This window comes from Sphaerodactylus townsendi, linkage group LG03, assembly GCF_021028975.2.
Source record: "Sphaerodactylus townsendi isolate TG3544 linkage group LG03, MPM_Stown_v2.3, whole genome shotgun sequence".
NCBI lineage: Eukaryota > Metazoa > Chordata > Lepidosauria > Squamata > Sphaerodactylidae > Sphaerodactylus > Sphaerodactylus townsendi.
Window position 1 is genome coordinate 110,825,957 of NC_059427.1, and position 25,336 is coordinate 110,851,292.

The window sequence follows — 25,336 nt, forward strand, 5'->3', positions numbered from 1 at the left end:
CATCATGCATCTGCCAAAGCAGGCGCTGATTCATTAACGTTTATGCCAATACATGCCAGACAACTGTTTATTATTTTGATTGCAACAGATTAACAAGAAGTCTAAAGATTAACTAATTTATAGTGACATAAACTTTCATGAGCAGGAGCCCACTTTATCATGGGCAGATTAACACAGCTGCTACATTGGACATAGTGGCATTTTGGTTTGTCAACACAAGTATTAACTCTAATCTAATTCCTAAAATTAGTTTGGCTAATTGGCCTTGAACTGGACTGTTACAATGCAATTGAAAACAGTGTTATACCCTTCTAAGTCAACTGAATGTACAGTGCGGGGGGGAGGGGGGCTGCTCACAGGGAGCCAGCAAAGCATTATGCCAGTGTTTCTCCAAGATACAACAGTGTATCTATAAGACGAGCTGGTAGAGTGTTCCAGTGGCATTGTTCTCTAGCCAGGAGTCAGTACAGCAACTGTACTGAGCAACTCCCAACACAAGCTATTGAGCCAGCAGGAAAGTTAACCCAGGGAGTTCAGCAAGAATGAGTTGGTTCCCTAAACCACCCCAGCCATGCCCTCCAGAACATGCAGAAAGTTATGCCAGCATAAACCTCAGTATAGCATACTGGCAGTCATACAACACAAAGGGCAAAATGCCTCCCCACAGGCACATCCTCACCCACAACACAGGACTACAGCCACTGTCAGATCACAACCACACCCAATCCCCCTCCCCTGCACCTAAACATAGGCCCTTTCTGCACATGCAGCATAATGCACTTTCAATCCATTTTGCAGCTGGTTTTTACTGGTCGGAATAGCAAAATCCACTTGCAAACAATTGTGAGAGTGGATTGAAAGTGCATTATACTGCACATGCGGAATGGGCCCTTGTTCCCTCCACATACATAAATCCAGACCAGAGACCCTATAGTTCAATAGGTAGGGTGCACAGAATGGAACTCTGTTTCAGAGGTTTCTTTAAATGTTTTTTTCTTTATTGAATTTTTTTTATATAACATTGTAATCATTCATACGTAAACACAGTAAGACAAATATACAAGATATAAATTAATATTTCTTGAATATATTTCATTAGTCCTAATGTTTAACTAAAGGCAACTTAGAAAACAGAACCAAATATTCAATTAAGATTATTTCTCATCTTGTCATCCTACTATTTCATATCTTTCTCATTACATTACCTCAGCATACTAAAAGATTAAATAAAGTTCTTTATAGTATCATTTTTAACAAATTATCTCATATGTATAAACATTATTAACATTATCCTATCATTGATAATGAGAGGATTTCTGATGTGCATGCCTACAAGTGCATGGTATTGTACTTTAATGGCCAGAGAGGCACACTTAGCACTAACACTCAAAGCGGAGCACAAAGTCCATGCTATGTGGCTAACATCTTGTTTTAGAACCTTTACAGGCACCCTTGTGTTGTCGTCCATGTGTTGTCGTCCATGCCCTCCACTCATCTCTGGCAGTGAAGCAGCTACCAGGAAATGGAGCAGGCTACAGGAGACAGCAATAGCAGGAACTAAAGTCAGAGAATCAGTGGCCCAGCGTGACATGAAACCAACTGGCCTTGGAAAGGCTGGAAGCTGCAGTGGCAGCAAGCAAGGTGCTGGCTGTAGGAAATGCAGCCGGGCTTGATGCCACAACAGACAGGCCTGCTGCAGGACACATAGGCTGGAGGAGCAGAGGATTGCCTATTGCAGAGGCAGGTGGAACCTAAGGAGCCAACGGATGCAGCAGTGTGGCTGGCAGCGGAATAGAGGCTGGAGCATGTGCTGTGGGGGATAGACCAGAGGTGGGATCCAGCAGGTTCTCACAGGTTCCTGAGAGTAGGTTACTAATTATTTGTGTGTGCCGAGAGGGGGTTACTAATTGGTGATTTTGCCACGTGATTTTTGCCTTAGTTATGCCCCTCCTCTCAGCAGTAGCGTGCAGAACTTGAAGCAGTCTAGCAGAAGGTGCACCGGCGTGCGTGCCAGCCTGCGCCTGCGTGCATTGGTTTCCCACCCAAGGACTGGCGCAGCAGCTGTGTCCTTGCCACAGCCCCGCCCAGCAATGCCCCGCCCCCAGAATGCCCGGCCATGCCCCGTCGGGCCCGCCCAGCCCCATTGGCGCTACGCCACAGTTTGAATCCCACCACCATGGGAACCCGTTACTAAAATTTTTGGATCCCACCACTGGGATAGATCCATAAGGACACCAAGTGCATTTCAGGTTGGCAGAAGTTTTGCAGGAAGGAACAAGGACCATTAAGGTAGCTCAGGAGGGTGGGGCCAGGTAGGAACTGCATTGATCTTGGATCCTGGCATTCTTTAGAGGTAGGTCTCATGACATCAGGGAGAGGGGGAGCCCAGAGATATTCTGCCCCAAAAGACCCTTTAAAGGGCAGCTCCTTATGGAGCCAGAAAGGAAGAGCCAGTTTACTCCCATTATGCTTTGGAAGGGATGTGGCCTGGAGGGACATCTGGGTGAAACAGAATTTTTCCTCTCTCTTTAATCAGAGTCTCACTAGAGAAAAAGGGGACACAGGAGGGAGCTACAGTCTCAGACTCTGACCCAGCACAGGGAGAGTTTAGCACCTATCTCTGAAAGAGCACTGTTCATTGACAAATTGAGGGTGCATGTCAGAGGAGCAATGTTTAAGCTAACAGTACCAAAATTTTAGGTTATCTTCAGGAGAGTCTCCTGATGAAACCACCCAGGTTTACTGAAGTTTGGTTCAGGAGTCCAAAGTTATGGACCCTCAAAAGTGTAGCCCTATCTACTATTAGCTCCCATTGGAAACAGTGGGGGATGGGGACACCCCTTTTGGGGGTCCATAACTTTGGACCCCCTGAACCAAACTTCACCAAACCTGGGTGGTATCAGCAGGAGACTCTCTGGATGAAACCACCCAGGTGTAGTGAAGTTTGGTTCAGGGGGTCCAAAGTTATGGACCCTCAAAAGGGTAGCCCCATCTATCATTAGCTTCCATTGGAAACAATAGGGGGCACCCCTTTTGAGGGTTCATAACTTTGGACCTCCTGAGCCAAACTTCACCAAACACGGCTGGTGTCATCAGGAGTGTCACCTGACAATAGCATGAAATTGTGGTGCCGCTAGCCTAAAAACTGCGCCCCCTGCTGGCCGACAAAGTAAAAAAACCTAAAAATACCCCCCCCCAGTTAGAAATGAGCCCAAATTTTTCTGCGTCCCAATGGTGGGCACCCAGGACATTTGTCCCCAGATGTCCCCATTGTAGCTATGCCTCTGAGTAATAGGAATTATCCTACTAAATAATCGTAATTGGTTCCAAATCCCAGGTCAAATATACTCTAGGGTAAACACTCACTAGTTGCTGGATTGTTTCTGGATAGTTGCTATTTTACAATTTAATTATGAGAAAAAAAATCTTAGACTACGCATGCTACAACTATAAAGGCAACATAATTTAATTATTCTAAATAAAAACATTTCAAGAACTAAAACTATCCACATGGGGCTTTGTATCAACTTTATTTAAATCTGTTTTAAACTAAAATGGAACAGATTCCATTCTGTTAGGCAAAGCTGAGTGAATAAAGAATGACTAATGGCATATTTACAATAAGACATATCAAGTTCATTCATAATACTTTCCTTATTTGTTTTATACATCCACTAGTATTCCAGCCATCTTTTCCTATTTTTATTTATTTTTTGTTCCAACCAGTTCCTTGCCTGCCTGTCAGTTTTATGGTATGGTTCAGGGAGAGGTATAAGTTCTTATCTTTTTTAAAAAAGTTTTAAATTAATGTCATATCATTTAAATATCTGTACACATCTGTACATGTACACATGTACAACTCACAAAAAGTTAGCCATACAATCAACCAATACATTGTTATTGTGCCAATAAATCGTTATTGTGCCAATAAAAACATAGGTTTTAATAGGTTAATTATGGCAAACTATGTTTCCTCTCACTGTTGCAAACATTGACTTCTCTGTATAATGTAATTTTAACCAATAAACATGTGTCATTTACTTTATCAAACTGATCCAAAAGCATTGGGCAATTTTTAGATTTCCAGTGTCTTGCAAAGACTAGTCGGCTAGGCTATAGCAATTAACTGTAAGAGAAACTCATAAAAACCTAGATGGATATAGCTGGCCATGGTTTAAGAGTAGTAATTCTAGGGAGCCCAATATTGCAGCTGACACAGATCAACAATGTTAGTCCATTACCCCTTTGCACAGTGGTGGGATTAAAAAATTTTAGTAACAGGTTCCGATGGTGGTGGGATTCAAACAGTGGCGTAGTACCAATGGGGCTGGATGGGGCACCACGGGGGCGTGGCCAGGCATTCCATGGGCGGGGCATTCCTGGGCGGGGCTGTGGCAAGGACACAGGGCGCGCCCCCCAGGTGCAGTTCCCATTTGCCCCGCCTCTAGATTAAAATAATCACTGTTTAAAGTATTAAAAAAGCAATATACCGAAAGGTAGTGTATTATTTCTTTTTTATATAATTATACTGATTGATTTTAAATAATAACATCAGTAAGGAGAGAAACCAAAAACTGTTTAGAATTGTTAACATATTGCAAACGTATCTAATTGTCTATCTCTCTCAACCACCCCAACTAAAACATCCTTTATTGCCTCCCTCCTTCCCATATTTCCCTCCCTCCCTAATTTCGACTTCCCCTTCAGATTCCTAACACTACTTTATCTATTCCACTTGAAAGAAAACTAACAGAGGGAGAGATCAAAAATCCTTACTCCAAACTCCTCTCTTTCCAATATAAATTTCAAGGGGAAAAAAAGAAAATGAAAAATCTTTACCTATAATACTTTCCCAACCTTTATACCAATGAACAAAAAAAAAATAGAATTAGTATATATTGTATTATTTCATACAGTTCATACACATGTGTGGGGGGGGGGTGCCATGGGGCCCTGGGGGACCCTGGGGGGGGGGGGCGATTTTGCATCCCCCACTTGACGAGATTTGTTGTACCCAGGGACAGAGATTACCACCTTGTCCCTAGTGGAGTTAATCATTAATAACCGGTTCTCCTAACTGAGAAAATTTTAGTAACTGGTTCTAGTAACCTAGGTGCAAATAGGCTGCATCCCACCTCTGCCTTTACATCTCCACAACCACCACATGCAAATAAAATCCATAGATGGAGCACCACAAAACCAACAGCCACTTGAAGTTAACTCAAATTGTAACTCAAGGGGTTTTTTTGCTATATGTTATAGGGAAAGGTACAATAGATGAAATTTTCTTTCAAAGTAAAACTTATACTGAATGCATAGCCTCTAGTTATTATACACTTCTGAGTTTCAGGTGTGGTTTCTTGGCCCAAGGACCTGTTCTACCTGGCCTGAATAACATGCACATTTGGGGGTTCTCAAGTGATTATACATCCTAGCACAGATATAATCAGACTTTAAGCTTATGGTACTTCCTCCAAAATATATTACTATGTATTCCAAAATGACTTCATGCATGTCTGGACCAGTTCCATTCTACTTTTTAAGGGAGCTAAATTTGAAACCAAGCACAATTTCCACGTTCCACGCAAAAGAAGAAAGAGGAGAGAGGCCCAGTGAAAACTTATTATGGTATCTTTTCCACACTTATCAGCAAGTTATTTATTATACTGCTATTGCCCTCATATACTTTCTTTCTTTCTGACCCCACCCCCCTGCCCCAAGATGTTAAGGTGTTTATAGAAGTCCTAACAAATTGTTCTACTTCTATATCTAGAAACCAGTCATATTCATTTAACTGCTCAACCAAGCTAATCCAGCCGTATCATTGATTTGCCATTCTCGCAAGATACCATCACTAATAGTGAAGGGAAGATATGATAGTTTAGGTATCACTTCCCTTTCTTTTTTTTCTTTTTAAAAAATTGATCTTTATTAAGAATTTTCGGTAAAGTTACAGAATGTCAAAGGACACATACAAATTTAAAATCATAGATTTCGACCGTCAAGTTAAACTTATCCCTTATACAATAACTGAATTTAATACTTTGTAATCTTTACATCGAAATCTAAAGAGGGTAAAGGAAGGATAGGACTAAAATAGGAAATGAGTATTGAAGAATTGGAAGAGACAGAAAGAAAAAAAAGAATAGTTGTATTGTTTACATACAATTATACTTTAAGATATATTTCTCTATTATTAATTTTTAAATTCGTTTCTAACTTAATTCATTGTGACTTCACCTTCAGATGCTGATCATAATCCACTAACTTCGTCAAATTATATTCAAATTATATTCCCTTTCATAGTATTAATTCTTCCAAGAAGCAAAAGACTGAAGGTCTCCCATGATTTGAGATTACCTATTTGAAATTTAAATTTTTTTAAATAATGAAAGGTGTTTTTTGCCACCTGACCTATTACAAACCTGTAGGGTCTTAAAGGCAAGGGATGTTCAGAGGTGGTATGTCATTGCCTGCCTATGTATTACAACCTTGGTATTCTTGGAGGTCTCCCATCCAAATACTAGCCAGGGTCGGGGCTTAGAATGTGTGAGTGGCCCAGAATCAATCAGGAAACTTCCATGGTGCAACTGGAGAGTTTTTGTTTCCTTCCTCATGACCCAAATTGAGGGGTCTAAACCTGGTTAACATTAAAAAAAGAGGGCTACTCATTTGTTAATGTTACATTTGTAATCTGCTACTTTAGAGTACTGGTCAGTTAAATTTTTTAAAAGCAAAAGATTAAATTTTGCATTGGTTTAATACAAATTGAAACACCATTGACATATAGGCTGGTTATAGGCTGTTTCTTAGTTAAATTCTTGTTTTATGATATTTAGAATTTTTCTCTCTCTCTTGAGGAAGGGGTGTGTGGGTTGGTTTACAGGGCTGTGCAAAATTCTGAGCCACTGATTTTTTATAGCATTTTCCTCGGGCATGAAAATTATATTCAGAAAAAGTATGCAGTGAAGTCCTCATTGGACTGTGAGAGCAACCATAAGCAGGTCCACTCAGGTTTCTGCTCAGATTTATTCAATAGGGCTAACTCTCAGGAAAGTGCCCTTTGGATCTGTTTTTACATGGGGTGTGTGGGGAGTTGCATGTTTGAATACTTCTCCATGTAAAAACAAACAAACAAACATAAACATTGATAACTAATGCATCAGAAAAAAAGACTTGTAAAAATGTCTTTCCTGAGCAACCCCTTTTTATTCTGTCCAGAGGCTGAAGAAAGTAACACTCAAAGACTCTGACTGACATGGACATGCTCACAGAATCGGCCTTTCATTTTTTAAAAAAGTTACTATGTATATGTCTAAATCCAGCAAATAAAAGGAAGCACATACCAATTACCTTCTCCTTTCTAGCAGATATAGTCAGTTTGCAGCTGCTGTCCTTTTTAAATTTGGTATGTATGTATTAACTGATGACTCATCAAATAATTCCAACCCAGAAGCCAGCTGCTCTACAGAAATAAACCTTAATTAAACAGAAAGTTGACCACTAGGGGTGTCCCTGGAATGTGTATGCCACTAAGATCGCTTCATTAGGATGGAGAGAAGGAGGTGCTGGAATGTGTATCAAAGACTGCTTGAACTATGTGTGTGTATTTGTGTATGGGGGAGGGATAATGCACACATTGATTCTCAACTCCTTTAAATTCAGATTCTTTGTGAATTACCTCTTTTCATAGCAGGGTGGGTTTAAGTCAGATTCTTATGACCTTATAAAGTCTTTTGTTTGTAATGATTACTGCAAGCTACGGTAATGTATTTGAACCACTTAGAAACCCTCAACAATGCTGCATAAATGCTAAGAATTACTGTTATTATTCTTTTCAAAGCTGTTAAGACCTGGGATTTTTTTTCAGCTAGTATTGCCAGTTTTCTGAACACCTCTAGACCTGAGTGATACAAAGAGGTGGCTGCAATTTTAAGTAGGTTCACAAAACTTGCTGCTAGACTTTGTATGAAAGATTGCCATCTTGTGCTGGGTAAAAATAGATAGGATTGGGCAGTACTTATGATTGTGATCACGGAAGCTGGCAGTTCTCTGAAGGCCTGGTTTGGGGGGGGGGGCAGCTCATTAACAAAAATGGATTCATTTTCCTTGGATTTCTTTATCAACTTTTCCCTGTTCTCTGAAGAAGACAGATCCTCACATAAACTACGTGAAGAAGACAGATCCTTACATAAACTGCCAGAGAGAGAAGATATAGAACTTCCTTGCACAAGAGATGCCAGAATATGGTGGTTGGCATCTCTGTCCTATCCATTTCACACCCAATAGTAAGAGGATATGAAGTATGATGACAACCATTCCTTTCCTTCCTTGTTCTCCTGGAGGCGATCTCGGGCATCTTGGATTGGGTGATTTCCAACCTATACTCAGGGAGGTAGGACTAAATGATGTCACTTCCTGTAGAGGCTGGAATCCATCTTAGATGCCCAGTATTACTTCCTGCCTAGCAGGGAGCGCAGTGCTTGTGAGAGGGCTCCAAGCTACTTGTATTTCTCTACCTTATTTCTACCTTATTTCTACCTTATTTCTACCTTATTTCTCTCAGCTTACTTCTATTCTCACGTGTGTTCTGTGTGTCTGTTTCTGTCGGCTCCTGTCCTCTTGTGAATCAGCCTGTCAGTTTGTGAATCAGCCTGTCAGTTTTTTCCAACTGTCAGTTTTTCCCACCTTAACGGGCCGCCTTAAAATGGCCGCCCATGGAATCTACGCTCGCTCCTTCTCACCCCGCCTGAGTCTTTTGGCAAGACCGCTGCAGAGGGCACTCGGGCAGCAACTCGAAGGGGGCATCAGAAGAGCAACAGTCAGGAGTCCCTCGGCTGAGGCTCCGTCCACTTCTTTCTTCTGCCGCATCGAAGGCGGCGGCGGCCCGCAGCTTCGGGCGCCCTCGCAGGAGATGGCGCAGGCCGGAAAGAACAAAGCCCCTGCCGCCAAGAAATCAGCCTAGAGCCCTCCCGGGCTATGCCAAGGCGCAGGAGCACCAGCGTCCCAGTCCGGGCCGCGGAAGGTGTAGCTCCACACTCCCCCCCACGCTCCCAATTTTTAAGTGTTAGCCACGCCAGCAGCGGTGGCGCGGGGGAGCGTCGCGGGACCCAGGAGCGAGCGGATGATCAAACGGCCTCCCGGCAGTCTCCTCATAGATCTTCGCGACTCAGGCAAGATCAGAGGGGCCCGGTGGGGGAGGGAAGTCCCCAGCGCGAACCTGCTCCAACCCTTTCAGACCCTGCATCCTGGGCTAGCATGCCTGCTCCCGAGCTAATGAGTATGTTCAGGGCTGCAATGAGGGAAGAGATCTCCCTCCATGACAAGAAAAAAGGAAGTAGACGCAGAGGAAGACGCAGGTCCCGTTCTAGGAGGGGTGGTAGACGCAGACGTTCATCTAGCTCTTCTTCCAATTCCCCCACCATCCCCCAGCCCTCCACCTCCACTTATAGAGATCCCCTTAATGAATATGGGGAGGAGGAATTCAGTGAGGTGGAAGTGGGACATTCCTCAGAGCATTTCTCTGAAGGGGAGGAGGACATCGCTGAGCCAAAAGAAAAACTTATCAGATTTTTTAGAAAGGAGGATTTAGCCTTGATTATGTCCACTACCCGAGTACTTTGAAAAGAATTTAAAAAAGCAATGGGTGAATCTGGAGGCTAGTAAGAGTTGCCCGTCACATCTCAAGAGTCTATATATACTGCCCGAACACATACATGACATCATTAAAACTCCCCTAATTGATGCACCTGTGGTTGCCCTCCAATCTGGTGGATTAGTCACCAAGGACGGGGAGGGTTCCCTAAGGGATGCCGCAGACCGCAGGGCCGACGTTTTCCTGAAAAGGATTCATGACAGACTTGCCCTCACCATTGGGCTCTAGCCCCTTCTTCCACCATGGCTATGAAGTATGATGACAACCATCCCTTTCCTTCCTTGTTTTATAGGTTTCTAGAAAAATCACTTGCTTACAAATAAGATTTGGGATTCCACATCCCACTCTCTACATAAAGCATTTCTTGCTCACCATGACTTCATGCTCAAACATATGACTTTAGGTGCCTCAAGCTCTCCAATGGATGCCTGCACCTTTGGAGGTGACAAGGTATTTGTAGAAGTTGCATTTCCAAGCTAATTCACGTTAAAAATTAACTTTCCAAAAAAAATGTTCCCCCATGTCGGATTAATGTTGCTGCTGAATAGTGGGAAGACAATCTTTGAATTAAAAATTATAACAAATATATTTTTAAAATTAATTGCCTCCTAACATCGAAACTGATAACGTAAATCCCAAGTGACTGATTTTTAGAAGGGAAACCAGCGACCAGTCACCACTATTCATGAAGGGAGCTCTCATACGTTGTTAACTTCTCTGTATCGCGTTGTTTCCGTATTGGTTGGAGGATCGCGGCGTAAACACGAACGGCGTGAAAGTTGCGGAATGGGAGTTCTCCCTTCCACGGTGCAAGTCCCACTAAATCCCGCTTTCGAGAATCCCACGGCCAACATCACGCAAGACTGAAGAGACGAAGAACGCACCTTCACACGTTCAACCCATCATGGGCAGCAGCTATTCCTCCATTCGGCGCTTGGCGAAGTTCTTCTTTCCCATTGGCTGAGAATTCCCCTAGTCGCGCCGAGCCAGGCCAAAGGGGGTGGTACTATGTCTTTGACCCGGCCAATCACATGGCGCAGGCAGGAGGGCGGGCCGTTGTTTTGTTGATGTACTGGGCAGTTGGCTGTACGAGCTTTTGCTTTGCGTTCCTGGAGGGATGGAGGCTATCCTGCGGCGGGAGCTGGGCACTTCGGTGCTGCGGCCCACGGGCCACTCGGGAGGCGGCTGCATCAGCCACGGCGAGAGTTTCCACACAGATCAGGGCCACGTCTATGTGAAAGTCAACTCCCGCGCCGAGGTGGGGCGGGGAGGGCAAGTTGGAGGGCGGTGGGGTAGGAGAGCAGGAAAAGGCGGGTTCCTTGAGGGTTGGGGAAAAGAGGCGAACGTGGTGTGTTGTGTGCGTGTATGGATGTTCGCATTTGTGGTGGGGCTGTTGTGCTTTTACTTAAGAACATAAGAACAAGCCAGCTGGATCAGACCAAAGTCCATCTAGTCCAGCTCTCTGCTACTCGCAGTGGCCCACCAGGGATGGGCCACTACTTGACAGGGATGGGGAGAGTTGGAATGGACGTGTGTGGCAACTGGAGACCATAGTCAGTGGAAGAGTTGCTGGCCTTTCCTTGAGTGCAATTTGAAGTTTGACTGCTGTGGTTATGGTAGGGATAAGACAGTGTTCTCCAAGTCTTAGTTTAAGACGGGGCTCATACAAGCAGCACTTGGGTCTTGGTGAAAACAGGCCTTTTTGTCTCCTGCAACATGTATTTATATGTTCTTGCTGCGTAATTCCAATCTGTTTCTTCTAATCTAATTTTCTGTAATTGACCTTTCTCCCCAATGAAGATTCAAAGTGGCATACTTCATTTCATCTCCATATTATCCTCTGAGATAGGCTAGGCTGAGATGACTATCACCCATCAAGTTGCCATGGTAGAGAGGATTAGAACCTGGATCTCCCAGATCCCATAGACCCCCTCTAACCAATACATCACACTGTCTCATAATAATCTGAATTAGCAGAAACTGCTATGAGGATTGTGTGCTACTACAGATGTCTGTTTGAACTTCTGAATGTCTGATTTTGGAAACAGCCACCCAGTTGATGTACAGAGGAATAGTGATAAGTAGGATGCTGAAATTTGGTGTAATAAATGAATGAGCTGACATGGCTTTGCTGCACAAAGGCTGCTGTTTTCTACCTAGTTCCATGTTGATCTGGATTTACTGCTGAGAAAGCAGAGTTGCTCAGAAAGTGGATAGGGAAACAGTGTGTGCAAGAATAGAAACTTCTACAGCAATATCTATGTATGTTCTGTTCAGGCTTTATGTTTTATCTGCTTCTCAACCACTAAAGTTGTTTTCTCTAGTATACATCTGGCATATGCTGAGGATAGATAGCTTATTCAGGAAGCAGGTGATAGCTCCTTAGTTTTCTCTTTGCCTTTCAATCCTCTGTCCCAGATCCAATTTGACAGGATCAATTATTTGCTTACCTTTTTAGCATGTACACAGTGAATATGTAATATGGGGGCGGGGAACAAATATGTTTTGAGCAACTACAAGGGAATGGTTTCCTTTTGAGGTAAAAATCAGACTGCCTGCACTCCCTACTTCATATGTGAACTGGATAGACACACGAACAGTTAATGGCTGCCCTCATTACATCTACGGTACTATGGTGTAGATGTACAGAGTAGAATGCTAGTCCAGAGACCATTAGATGTGCAAGCTTTTGAGTTCTCCAAAACTCTTCATCAGACCAGAGATTTTTTTTAAAAAATCCAATTATGTTAATGGCCTCATTTCACCACCTGGGATTTAAGAGAGCTGCAGATTTCAGTAGTCATTTCACTGGAGTATCAAGTCTATTTGACATAGTAGTCTAGTCATATCAGGGTCACTGAGAGTTTAACAACATGCAGTTGGTCATCTTTTCCATTATAGGCACAACTGAATGTAATGATAATAAATGTTCATTTTCACTTGCTTTTAATGTAGCACATTTAGTGGTATGTCTGGATTTTCAGTCATGTTACTATTAAAAGTGTATTGTGGGGAAGAATGTGATAGAAGTAGTAGCAGAAGTGTTTTTGTAAATAGTGTTTTCTTTGTTTATCTAATAGGCCAGAAGAATGTTCGATGGAGAAATGGAAAGTTTAACAGCTATCTTACAAACCCAAACAGTAAAGGTTCCTAAACCCATGAAAGTTATTGATTTGCCAGAGGGTGGGGCTGTGTTTGTGATGGAGCATTTGGAGATGAGAGGTTTGAACAGGTAAGTTCTCAAGTTTCTTGCTATGAATTAGTTGCCTGGGAGAAGGAGGAAATCAGTATTATTCAATATAAGGTGGGTTATACAAATATAACACTGCTTTTGGTCTTATACCAATGTTCAGTGGTTTAAAGCAGAGGTTGACAAGTGTAGTTCTTTAGGTACTTTTGTGTACTTATGCTGCATAGAATCTAGAAAATCCTAGTTTCATTTGGGAAGTTACATTTCTGGTCATTTTGAAGTATAGGTATTATTAAATATTAAGTTAATACAATTTTGTTTTTTCCTTTGCTTGGAGATTTGTACAATTAATGGTTTGCGGTTGCAGTGGTGGGAAAAGGTAAATGTGTAACTTATGTGATATAATTGTTAGAAGTCTCTGTCTGGAAAAAGAGTAGCATGTATGGTAGGAGTCCAGAAATCTTATATTTTGAAGTGCTTATAACAGTGTTCCCCTGTAAATGAAGCATGTCATCACATGCTCTTAAAAAACCCAATTCAAGTGGTAATATTGATCTGAGATGGGATTGTAAATTACTCTGGTTTTACTGAACATTGCATGTAAACAAAACTGAATTCAGTAAACAAATCATAAATCTTGAAAAATAAGTTTATCATGTCCTTGCATTTGATCTTTCTTGTATGACACTTATGTATCAAGTAGATAACTTTAAATATATCTGCTTATGTGGAACTACTCTGTAGATCAGCGGTTCTCAACCTTTAGGTCGGGACCCCTTTGAGGGTCGAACGACCCTTTCACAGGGGTCGCCTAAGACTCTCTGCATCAGTGTTCTCCATCTGTAAAATGGATAAATGTTAGGGTTGGGGGTCACCACAACATGAGGAACTGTATTAAAGGGTCACGGCATTAGGAAGGTTGAGAACCACTGCTGTAGATGCTTACAGAATGTGACCTGTGATGGTGGTAGACAGGCACATAAAAGGCTATCTGTCCCCTAATTATGAATGCTTGTTTTAGTGTGTAACTTTTTTTGCTTTGCCTGTGGGATAAGATGATCTTCATAGAACACCTTTACATAAAATTTATTCCTGTACAGTTTATACAGCCCACTATAGACTTACAACTAAACATAGCATTTTGATTTTTAGGCATGCGGAAAAACTTGGAATACAACTAGCAGATCTTCATCTTCACAACCAAAAACTTGGGGAGAAATTGAAGGAAGGTGCAAGCACCATTGGTAAAATATGCAGCTTTTTGTGATGTTCTAAATGTAGCTAATTTGAGATTGTAACTCATAAATTTAGTTGTTAAAGTTTCTGTTGCTCTAACATAAAAACAAACCTTAAATGAACATCTTAAATGTGAGTAGTAAGATTATTTTTATTTATTTATTTTATCCAATTTGTGCCCCACCCTTTCCTGGCAAGCTGGGCTCAGGGCGGCTGATAACATGTAAATACAATTATGCATAAAATATATAGCTAAAATAATAAAAATCCAATTTGACTAAAACATAATCTTATCCTTTATATTGATGTTGCCCTCAATATAATATAATTGCCCTACTGCCAAAAGGAAGAGTATTCCCATAAGGTGGCAATCTGAGATGGTATAGGTGTTGGTCTTATTACTACAATGGGATGGCAGAGCCAAAAAATAAAAAGAACAAAAGAAAAAGGGAAAGGGGAAGAAGGGAGGTGGGAGGAAAGAAAAAAAGGGAAGGGAGACCAATTAATATGACACCCTCACTGTCCTCAACTTGGTGAAACATCTCTATCTTACAGGCTCTGTCTTACAGGGAATGGGTCTCACTAGATAAAAGAGTTCCAGTAGGCAAGGGCCAAAAAAGCCCTGACCCTGGTCAGTGATATCAGACACTCTTAGGGTCAGGGATTACCAGCAAGTTGTCACAAGAAGAACATAGTGCTCTCTTAAGGGTATATTGGGGGAGGTAGTCCTGTAGGTATGAGGGCACTAGACCATTTAGGGCTTTAAAGGTCAACATCAAAACCTTGAACCTGATTTATAACTCAACCTGGAGCCAATGCAGCTGACAGCACCATTTGGATTTGGGGTTCTGGTAAGGACCTGTGTTGCCACATTCTGGACCAGTTCAATTTCTGGAGCAGTCCCAACAGAAGCCCTGCATAGATTACTTTAATCTAGAGGTGACAGTTGCATGGATCACTGTGGTTAGGTTGGTGTGGGACAGGGGGTCAGTTGCTCAGCTTGACCCAGATGAAAAACGCTGTCTTGGTGGTGTTTGTGACCTGACCTGGGCATCTAGAGCAGTGGTGGCGAACCTATGGCAAGGGTGTCAGAGGTGGCATTTAAAGCTCTCTCTGTGGGTACGTGCGCACAGAATACATCATGTGGGCGGGGGGGGGAAGCACTGTTCAACCCCACTGATTTTCATGGGAAGAACTAAAGCGCGATCCTTTACCTGAGAGTAAGCTCGGTTGCTGGCAATGGGGCTTGCTTCTGAGTAAACCCTCCTAGGGTCATGATTCACCCATTTGAAGCATTGCACGGTTGCTTTAAAGCAAAGCCACTGACTACCACCAAGCTTACTCCTGAGTAACGCGCGCCTCGGAGCTAATCGTTTTTTCTAAACTAAACCTCAGTATTCAGGTTAAATTGCCGTATTGGCACTTTGCGATAAATAAGCGGGTTTTGGGTTGCAATTTGGGCACTTGGTCTCGGAAAGGTTCGCCATCACTGATCTAGAGAGAGGCATCCAAGATCACATCCAAACTCTTGATGAAGGGAGCCAGTTCCAGCTGAACTCTAGAGTGGGAAGTTGAAGTCCTCAGATAAAATAAACTACTTAAAAATTAAAATCACAATTTTGGACTATTCTAATCAACTGCACTCCTGTCTTCAGCTGCCCCTAGCAATCAAAAGTGAAGGGGTCAGGAGAAGTTTGTGGAGCTGGTCATGAAAAGGCCCCCTTTTGTCTTCCCATCAAATGAGCTTTGATTGATGGAACAATCAGGAGAGCCTCTAAGGTTGATCTGAATTCCCAGGCAGAAACATGGGTAAGACAGTCCTTCAGATACCCCAGTCTGAAGCCATGTATGGCTTTAATGTTCAAAATCATCACCTTTAATTGGGCTTGAAAGCAGATTGTTAGCCAGTGTAATTGCTGTAATATTAGGATGACACGCTCCTGATAGCTTGCCCCAACCACAGTCTAGTTAAGATGTTTTGCACTAGCTGCAACTTTTGAATATTCTTCAAGGGTAACCCCTTTGTATGTAGTGATGTACTTTTAAAAGGCTGTTTTTGTGTATCTGAACAAAACAGAAGTCAACTGGCATCCTAAAAACTAATAATTTATTCCAGTACTTCTGTTTTGTTTTGCTACAATAGACTAACATGGCTACCTCACTGGAATTATTTTGGTGGATCAGACCAAGGATCCAGCTGCACCAACAGTGTGTTTCTGAAAAGGTCACAAGCAGGGTGTGGAGTCCCAGTGCCTTTGTTTCAGCTGATTTTTTAAAACACGGAGGTCTGCTTTGTTTGCTCTGTAGCTTTTTAAGAATTAGTGAAGCAAAGACAGTCATATTTGTATCCTCTACCATGTCTTTCTTAAATAACCATTCTAATGGTGATTGCATCTACAAGCAAGTTGACTTGAGGTTTAAAATAATAACAATGTAAGGCTTCTTGTTTTTAGCTCACTGGTGTATTCATAATAATCAATCGCTCTTATTTTTGCAAGGTACAGTTGAAGAACAGACAGATGTTCAGTTTATAGAAAAGTTTGGATTCCACACAGTCACTTGTTGTGGTTATCTTCCACAGGTACGTTCTATCAGTTTGCCTGTTTGCATTAATGACTTTTCTGATTTAGAAAACTTGAAGAATAAGTAAGAATCTGCAGATTGCAAAATTATAGTAATGGTTTTTTAAAGAGAATGTAAGGCTACTATGCAGGAATAGTTCGAATGTTTAATTGGGGGAAACAATACAGCAACTCACGTAACTGAGAGTAAAGATTTTAGGGCTAGTTTTGGTACCCCAGTAGTAGATCTGGTACTCAGTGAACAGAATAGCAAATGGCCTCAGAAATGGCTCTGCCCTTCAGTTCTTGGGATATTTGTTAGTGACAGCTGTATAGCATAGCAGTGTAAGTTAGAATTGCTGGAAGCCAAAACAGAATGTGACATTATTCTAGGCTTTTCTGTAAAAAGTGCTCCTGGCAAGCTATATGAAGCTGGCCATCTGAAATAGTTAGGGAGACTTTTGGTACTGTGGAATTTACAACAGCATAATCTGTTGATTTCCCTGTCCTGGATAGGTTAGTCTAGTCCAAACTTGGAAGTTAAGTTGGATCGGTCCTAGTTAGTACTTCGATGGGAGACCACCAAGGAAGTATAGGGTTGTCACCCAGAAGCAGACAATGGCAAACTGCCTCTGTTCATCTTTTGCCTTGAAAACCCCATTGGGTCTCCAAAAGTCAGCTATGACTTGACAGTAAAAATATAAAATGTGTTAATTGTCAGGAAGAACAGTTGGAAAAGAAAGCAGCAACTGTGGCATGTATTTTTGTGTAGGTGATTCCCTGCTGTGGCTTCATGCTCCTACTGAGTCTGATAGGAGCCTGAGAGCCAAGAGTGCCCTTTCTCTCTGTTCTATTGAATTTATTCAGAAGAACGATTCAAGAGACTTTATATAGCACAAAGTTTGACATGGTTTTTATATATGTGTGTGTGTGTATATATATGTATGTGTATGTATATGTATGTATGCGCATGTCTGACAGTTTGATCTCCATAGCACTTAGAGCTCTTCCAGTACCATATAAATCAGTGTGATTGGATTAGTTTTTAAATACACAAGCCTTGCTTATTTGTACTCTGTTATTATCTCCAGTAGGGAGTCAAAGGAGCTTCAATGGAATTAGAACGGTATAACCAGAGGTGGGATCCAGCAGGTTCTCACAGGTTCCTGAGAGTAGGTTACTAATTATTTGTGTGTGCCGAGAGGGGGTTACTAATTGGTGATTTTGCCCCGTGATTTTTGCCTTAGTTACGCCCTCCTCTCAGCTGTAGCACACAGAACTTGAGGTAGTCTAGCTAGCAGGAGGTGCACCGGCGTGTGTGGCAGCCTGCGCCTGCGTGCATTCGTTTCCAGCCCAAGGACCGGCGCAGTGGCTACGTCCTTGCCACAGCCCCACCCAGGAATGCCCTGCCCCGGAATGCCCCGCCCAGCCCCATTGGCGCTACGCCACAGTTTGAATCCCACCACCATGGGAACCTGTTACTAAAATTTTTGGATCCCACCACTGGGTATAACTCTTCTTAGCATTGCATTGTTACTTAATTCATAACCTGTGTGTCTTTTTTATGGCTAAAGTTTTTATATATTGAAAATCCTGCTCTCCTGTACATCAGCATCACAGCTGATTTTTCTTTCTGCAGGTGAATGACTGGCAACAGGACTGGGTGACTTTCTTTGCTAGACAGAGAATTCAGCCTCAGATGGATATGATTGAAAAGAATTCAGGGGATAGGGAGGCAAGGGAGCTTTGGGCACAACTACAGGTACTGGCAATCCAAGGAAGTCTTAGAGGACATTCTTACATTTTAAAAAAATGTTTATTTTTACACCCATCTAGAATTGCTATTGGGAGGGAAGATGCATGCTCTGTAGGATCCAGTGCCCCCTAGTGACTCGTTAGATGGCTGACAGATGACTGGCATACCTGTCTTTCTGATGCCATTGATGAGCTCACTCCCTAACGTCCTTTTTGCCCCTATTGCGACCTAGCCCCAAAGTACACCAAGGAGCTACAGATGAAGAAATCGTACCTTAGATGCCTATAGCGAATTTGGGAGCCCACTTATGACGAAGCTACAAGAACATCTGATGAGATCCTATGAAATTCAGGTGATGGCCACAGAGGAAAAGGACTGTGTGGCTTCTATTGCGTCTGCTACCGGTAGTTCATGTCCAGCTCAATTGTTTAGGGTAATTAGGTCTCCTCCTCTCTCAGAGGGGCTGGTCACTTAAGACTTTTGTGAGTTACTTTGTGGATAAAATCTTGATGCACTGCCAGGACTTTCCTGTCAACGCTGACACAGTAAGAGAGCTGGAGGCCTCTTGGCCATCTTTCAATCCTGTGTTGAATTAATTCAGCTGACTCTCCTGGACCAATATTGACAGAATCCGGGTGGCTGTGAAGTTGACCACTTGCCTTTCAGACCTGTGCCCATTATGGTTGGTTAAAGTTAGCAGTGTTGGGGTGCATGCTCCCCTGGTGGACAGTATTAGTCTGTCCTTGAGTTCAGGGGTATTTCAGGGAGATTGAAAGCGGCAGTGATAAGACTTCTCTTGAAAGAAAAAAAAACCTCTGGACCTTCTGGTCCATTCAATTACTGCTCAGTATTGAATCTTCTGTTCCTGGGTAAGGTAGTTGCAATAGCAGCAGTGGAAAAACTCCAGGTTTTTCTGAAAGATACACCGACTATGGACTCATTTCAGTCCTGCTTCTGGCCTAGCCATGGGAAGGAGACAGTGCTGGTCGCCTTCACAGATGAACTCCATAGACAGCTGGATTGTGGCAGGTCAACATTGCTGTTAGTATATCTTGTATCTTTGTTCAACATGGTTGACTACAATCTTTGACCCACTGTCTTGCCAATATTGGTATTAATGGGACAGACTTGCAGTGGCCATCTCATTTCTTCAGGATTGGGACACAAGGTAGTGCAAGAGGAGAGATGTTTACTACATTACTTTCAGGGGGCAAGCATTTCCACAATGTTATTTAACCTCTGGTATGCACCTCTTTGCCCAGATAGTCCGAGTTTTTGGGCTGGGTTCTCATAAATATGAAAATGGCACCCAGCTGTATCTGTTCATGTTTTGGACATGTTGGCCAGGTGTCTGGAGGCTGTGGTGAAGTGGATAAAACAGAGTCAGCTGAAGCTGAATCCATCAGAGACAGGTCCTGTTGCTAGGCCAGTGGGATTCAGGATTGGGATACCAGCTTTCAACCCTTCAGGGGGTGAAATTAACACCAGCACCCACCGTTGTGGGTCTGGGTGTAATTCTAGATGCCTCCCTTTCAGTGGAGGCTTGGATCACAAATGTAGCAGAGTGGCATTTTTCCATCTTTGCCAGACTAGGCAGTTGGTGCCTTACATGTCTTGACCTGATCTAGCCAGCGATCCATATAATGGTCACCTCCAGGCTGGATTACTGTAACTTGCTCTATTAAGGGCTACACTTGAGGCTGCTCCAAAAGCTTTAGCTGGTGTCTAGAATATGGTAGCAAGGGTTGTTACGGGGACTGCCTGGATTGCTTATATACATCTGATTCTCTGTCAGCTGCGCTAGCTACAGGCTGAGTACCAGGACAGGTTCAAGCTCTTAATGGGACCATCATACCTGTGAGACCGCCTCTCCTGTTATGCCCCCCCCCCCCCCCCGAGCACTATGCTCAGCTGGTGAGAACCTACAGGTAGTCACTGGCTCAAGAATTACCTGGCTGTCCCCAACCAGAACCAGAGCCTTTTCAGTTCTGGCTCTGGCCTGGTAGAACTCTCTTTTGAGTGAGACCCAGGCCCTGCGAAAACTGGCTCAATTCTGCAGTGCCTGCAAGACTGAGATGCTCTGCTAGGCCTAGGGTTGAGGCAGCAATGGTTTTTCCATTCTAGCTGGCCTCCCTACTCTACGCCTATTTCTGTTCCCTTAGTTATTTTCTATTGTAGTCCATACTTTTCTCTCCTTGACTAATTTGTTCTTTCCTTTCAATGTTAAGGGCACCAACTGGAAAAAATTAAAGCTAGAAAGGTTTTAGTTGTGTTTTTATATTCTAATTACTATTTTCTTGAATTGTGTTTTTGGTTGTTAACTGCCCTGAGCCTGACTTTAGTCAGGAAAGGACAAGATAGAAATTGAATTTTAAAAAATGGTAAGATCTTGGAAGCTAAACAGGGTTGGTACTTGGGTGGGAGACCCTCAAGGAAGGCTGTGCAAAAGAAGTTGATGGCAAACCAGCTCTGCTTCTCAACTGAGAAAGGCTGGCCATAAATTGGTTGTGACTTGACTGAGTACATCTAGATTTAATACACGACTTATAATGTCTGTGTGAAGCTCTTCCCAAGTTAATTTCCACAGCGGGTACAAAGCAAGCCAGTCCAGCAAGGCTAATAATAATAGGAATTGCCAAACTCTGCAGTTTTAAGCTCCTATTAAGCCTAATTAATAAGGCTTTTACATCTGACCTGTTTTGCATATTGGCCTTAGAACTTTAAACTGCTTTTGTTATTCCCTTTCCTCAGAAAATCTAAGGAACTCTTTGTGAATAAGGGCTAATGGAGAATTCTTAGATCTCTTGCTGAACTGAACAAACATTTTGTAGCTTAGTTAATTTGGAGGGTCCATCCTGCCCAATAAAGGTTGATCTGGTATCAAGACATCTACCAGTTGTTTCCACAATATTCTAAAATTATACCATTGATATTCTAGGATAGATATAGTCAACTTTTCAATTTTCAGGAACTACTTTATTCTCCTCATGTCATATGTGTATATTGCTATACAGCCCAACACTCTCATGGATGATCAGGATGGTCAGCCACTTCAGTTCTGTCCTAAGTAGAGTTGTGCACTTCCACGTCCATTGGTGGTCTTAAGAGTGCTCTGCTAGCAGCAGATAGGTGGGATAAAAATGTTTTGAAATAGTAGTAATTCCTAGATAGCAACGAGCCTGTGAATTAAATAAAAATCTCAGCAAAAGAGGAAGCATTAAAGGGTGGAATATTTTGTCCTCCTCCTTCTTGAGAGCAAGGGGTTGCTAGTACCTCTATCCTCTTCTGTGCATAGAATGGGTAAATATATGTCTTCTTTGACCTACCCATTGGCCTAGTCTGCTCTCCACCCCATAAATAGCCCCCAATTTCCTGGTAGCCAGCTTCTGTATATAGCACTGTGCTAGATGTGCATATCCTGTAAAATGTGCCTGGAGTGTCATTTCTGGAGACTTCTGGGTCTGATATCTCTGCCAGTGATCGTGTGTTGCTGCTGTTCTGTGTCAGTCCTAGGACAGAGTCTTTCCCATGGTCAGTCGGCTGCTATCTGTGTATCTTAATATGTTTTCCCAGCTGTTGTATTGGATATGTGACCTTGTACATTACAAGGTTTCTACTCATGGGATTCAGAAAAGGCTTTCTTTTCTATCAGGAATAGAAATTGTAATTAAGAAATTATAAGTAAGAATATTTTCCAATTGGAACCTGATAAAAATGGGTATCTGAGTGCATTAACTTTTGTAATTAAAAACAGAACTCTTCACTGAATTTGGAAAAGAGCTAGAAACTTTCTGTGTCATGTGAGAAGGAATGTGAACTGAAATGTCTTTGCTAATAGACTCCACATCCAACTGTGCTTTTTGTGTTGTTGATTTTACAGAAACAAACTGTTGGTTAAACTGGTGTGTGTAGTTTAAATGCAAGCAAGGCACTTGCAAAGACTGTTGTTTAATTTTTGAGTTAAAGGAGGCTTTTGCATGCATCTCTGTGTGTGGTATATAACCTAAAGCTATGCAGGTCATCTTGGCTATGCACATTAACTATGCTATTTAACCTTGGATTTGGAGGATTAGATGTGTATGGCCTAAAATAAGTTCTAATCCTTTTTTTCTCCCTTTCTTTTTCAGCTGAAGATACCCAGTTTGTTTGGTGATATGGAGATAGTTCCTGCTCTTCTACACGGGGACCTGTGGGGAGGAAATGTAGCTGAGGATGATTCTGGCCCTATTATCTTTGATCCTGCATCTTTCTACGGTCACTCTGAGTATGAGTTAGCAATTGCAGGGATGTTTGGTGGCTTCAGTGGTTCTTTTTATTCTGCGTACCACAGTAAAATCCCCAAAGTCCCAGGTTTTGAGAAACGACTCAAGTTGTACCAACTGTTCCACTACATGAATCACTGGAATCACTTTGGAGGAGGTTACCGAGGCTCCTCTATAAATATAATGAGAAACCTTGTAAAATGACTTTCTACTGTTTTATCCCCCTATTCATTAAAAAGTACTTTCTGTTGTTTCAGCTGCACTGAAGTATATCTGTACCAGTAGATGGTGACCTTGCACCCTCTTCCCACAGCTAAATTTCCTTTTTGGGTCTCAGGTTTGATGTTGCACTATTGATGTTGCACTATTATCAAAGAATTGACAGAAGAGGAAAACAGATATGTATGAAAGGGGCTGTTAAGGTGTCACTGAAAATCTCTCAGCATGCTAGGTTGGAGAATATATCTCTTGTGCCTAGGTTCAGGTCACAGGTTAATAGTTATATCCAAGGGAGCTTCTTCACATGAAACTGACAGTTTCAATGTAGGGAAAAATGCATTTTCCCTTATAATGAAACAAGTGGTTGACAGTTTTGGGATTAATCTTTAATTATTCTTTACTGGATTACTCTAAGGCCCCTTTTGCACATGCAGAATAGTTATTGAGGTAAAGCCGAACTATCATCGGTATAGGGGTGGGACATGCAAGACATTAGCACCTCTAGTGAGTAAGAAATCTAGTTTTGGATTTCTGGGACTAGAATGCAATAACATATTTGTGAAAAATGTGTACCAAAATGCTATGCCATAAATGTATTTTGAACGCATTTAAAATTATACACATAAGACAAGCAAATTGAGGAGCAATTTTGTTCTTTCAGGTATTGGTTTCTTCACACCCAAATCACTAGGTAGGTGAAAAGACATGATTCTTAGAATGCATGGTTATGCAGAATCCTGAGTGCTTTCTACTAGTTTTCAGTTAATATTGCACTACAGCATTTCCTGAAAGATCTGAATGTTGGGAAAGCAGTATGACTTACAAACTAATTTATAAACTTCAGCTGTGTGTTGCTTTTTTCCTCTCCTAATTTCAGTACTACTACCAATGGCTGTTAACTGTAGATTTGACAAAGATCAGCTTGTAAGAGTAGTTTAATATTCTTGTGCTGTTTAAATAAAGCCTTTACCTGATGATTGCTTCTATTTTCTTCATTAGAATTGATTTCCTTTAATTTATAGCCTACCTTTCCCACTGAGAATCAAAGTGGATTGCAAATTTAAAAACAGTGCAATCAACATTAAGACATCCAGTGAACAATACTGTGTTTCCCCGAAAATAAGACAGGGTCTTATATTAATTGTTGCTCCAAAAGATGCGTTAGGGCTTATTTTCAGGGGATGTCTTATTTTTTCCCATGATTTTGCACCCCCACATGACCAAATCAGCTGTGCCAGGGAATCTGTAACTAGGGCTTATTTTTGGAGTAGGGCTTATATTTCAAGCATCCTCCAAAAATCCTGAAAAATCATGCTAGGTTTTCTTTTCAGGGTAGGTCTTATTTTCGGGGAAACAGGGTAGAATATGGGATTACAGAAGTAGAGAACAATGCAAACAACAGTATGCTATGCAATGCATAGGGTGCATTACAAGAATAGAAGACACTGTAGTATGCATACAATGATAAGTAACCAGTTGAGTGCACAATAGGTATAAATGCTTTATCAGGTCCTGAGAAGTTCAGATAGTGCTTTTTTCCCTTTAAAAATGCTTTATGAATGATGTTTGAATTGATAATTTAAACACTGGAGCAAATATGTCATGTGGAGTGATGGGAAGAGACTAGAAAAGTGAAATGGAGCAAGGCTGCATGGTCAGAGGAAAGAAACAACTCAGATCAAGTAGCACATAAAAACATGCAAGCTAAATATCCATCATTATTCGTGGCAAATTCTGCTTTGAGAAATTCTCCAGTACCTCTGTTTACAAACATTTCTTTATTGGATCATAGGCAATATGTGAAAGAAGAGTTGACCCCTTTGTTTGAATTATGTAGAATCCTTACTCTTAGCCCAAGCTTGATAGGATCCTCTGCAGCTTTCTTTAACTTTACTAAATATGCTTGGAAGTATTCAGATTCAGGTGCCAAAGATTTTAATAAGGTCTCAGAACTAGTTAAGGAGAGTATGGTTATATTCCACAAAGCTGTGGCTTGTAGTGAATGCAACTGGTACCGTTTGTGTACTTAATAGCATTATATAAGTATTATAAAAAATAGAAACTCACTCATCCTATGTAACATTTCATTTGTGTCCGGGATGATTTGTTGTAAAGTATGGAAAACAATTTTATACACATATACAGGGAAATATAGTTTAATTCTGGAGGATTTTTATTTGTACACTTAATAGGTGAGTTTAGCGTTTTAAGGCAAAATTGAAACATCAGCTCTGATGTCACAATGGTTCTATAGCCCAATGGCTTTGTGGTGGCCTTTCTGCCTATCGACTGTGTTCTGACGTCCTACAAGGCTTACCATTGTTGGCACAGGTGACAGGAGTGGCACAGGCCCTTATAATGAGCAGAGAAGTATGTAATTCTCGCATAATTTTCAAACAAATTTCAAATTGTGATGGAAGCATATTTGTTCAGATGTCCTTTGCTAAATGTCTGCAC

General features: G+C 41.8%; 1 protein-coding gene across 3 annotated transcripts; it reads left to right on the forward strand.

Annotated features, from left to right (window-relative positions):
* Positions 1 to 10,354: 10,354 nt before the first annotated feature.
* Positions 10,355 to 23,854, forward strand: LOC125428260 (ketosamine-3-kinase-like). Of its 3 annotated transcripts, XR_007243795.1 has the most exons (7): positions 10,355 to 10,913; positions 12,736 to 12,887; positions 13,998 to 14,089; positions 16,580 to 16,662; positions 18,282 to 18,404; positions 18,631 to 18,750; positions 22,526 to 22,655. XR_007243795.1 is itself a non-coding variant. In XM_048488047.1 (6 exons), exons 1-6 carry the CDS (start codon positions 10,773 to 10,775, stop codon positions 22,862 to 22,864), a joined length of 924 nt encoding a protein of 307 aa, XP_048344004.1. In that variant the 5' UTR covers positions 10,556 to 10,772; the 3' UTR covers positions 22,865 to 23,854. The 3 variants fall into 3 exon arrangements, 2 of the variants coding, with proteins under 2 accessions (XP_048344004.1, XP_048344003.1); XM_048488047.1 differs by lacking the exon at positions 18,631 to 18,750 and having other exon boundaries at positions 10,556 to 10,913; positions 16,586 to 16,662; positions 22,526 to 23,854; XM_048488046.1 differs by lacking the exon at positions 18,631 to 18,750 and having other exon boundaries at positions 10,560 to 10,913; positions 22,526 to 23,854.
* The last annotated feature ends 1,482 nt before the right edge of the window (positions 23,855 to 25,336 follow it).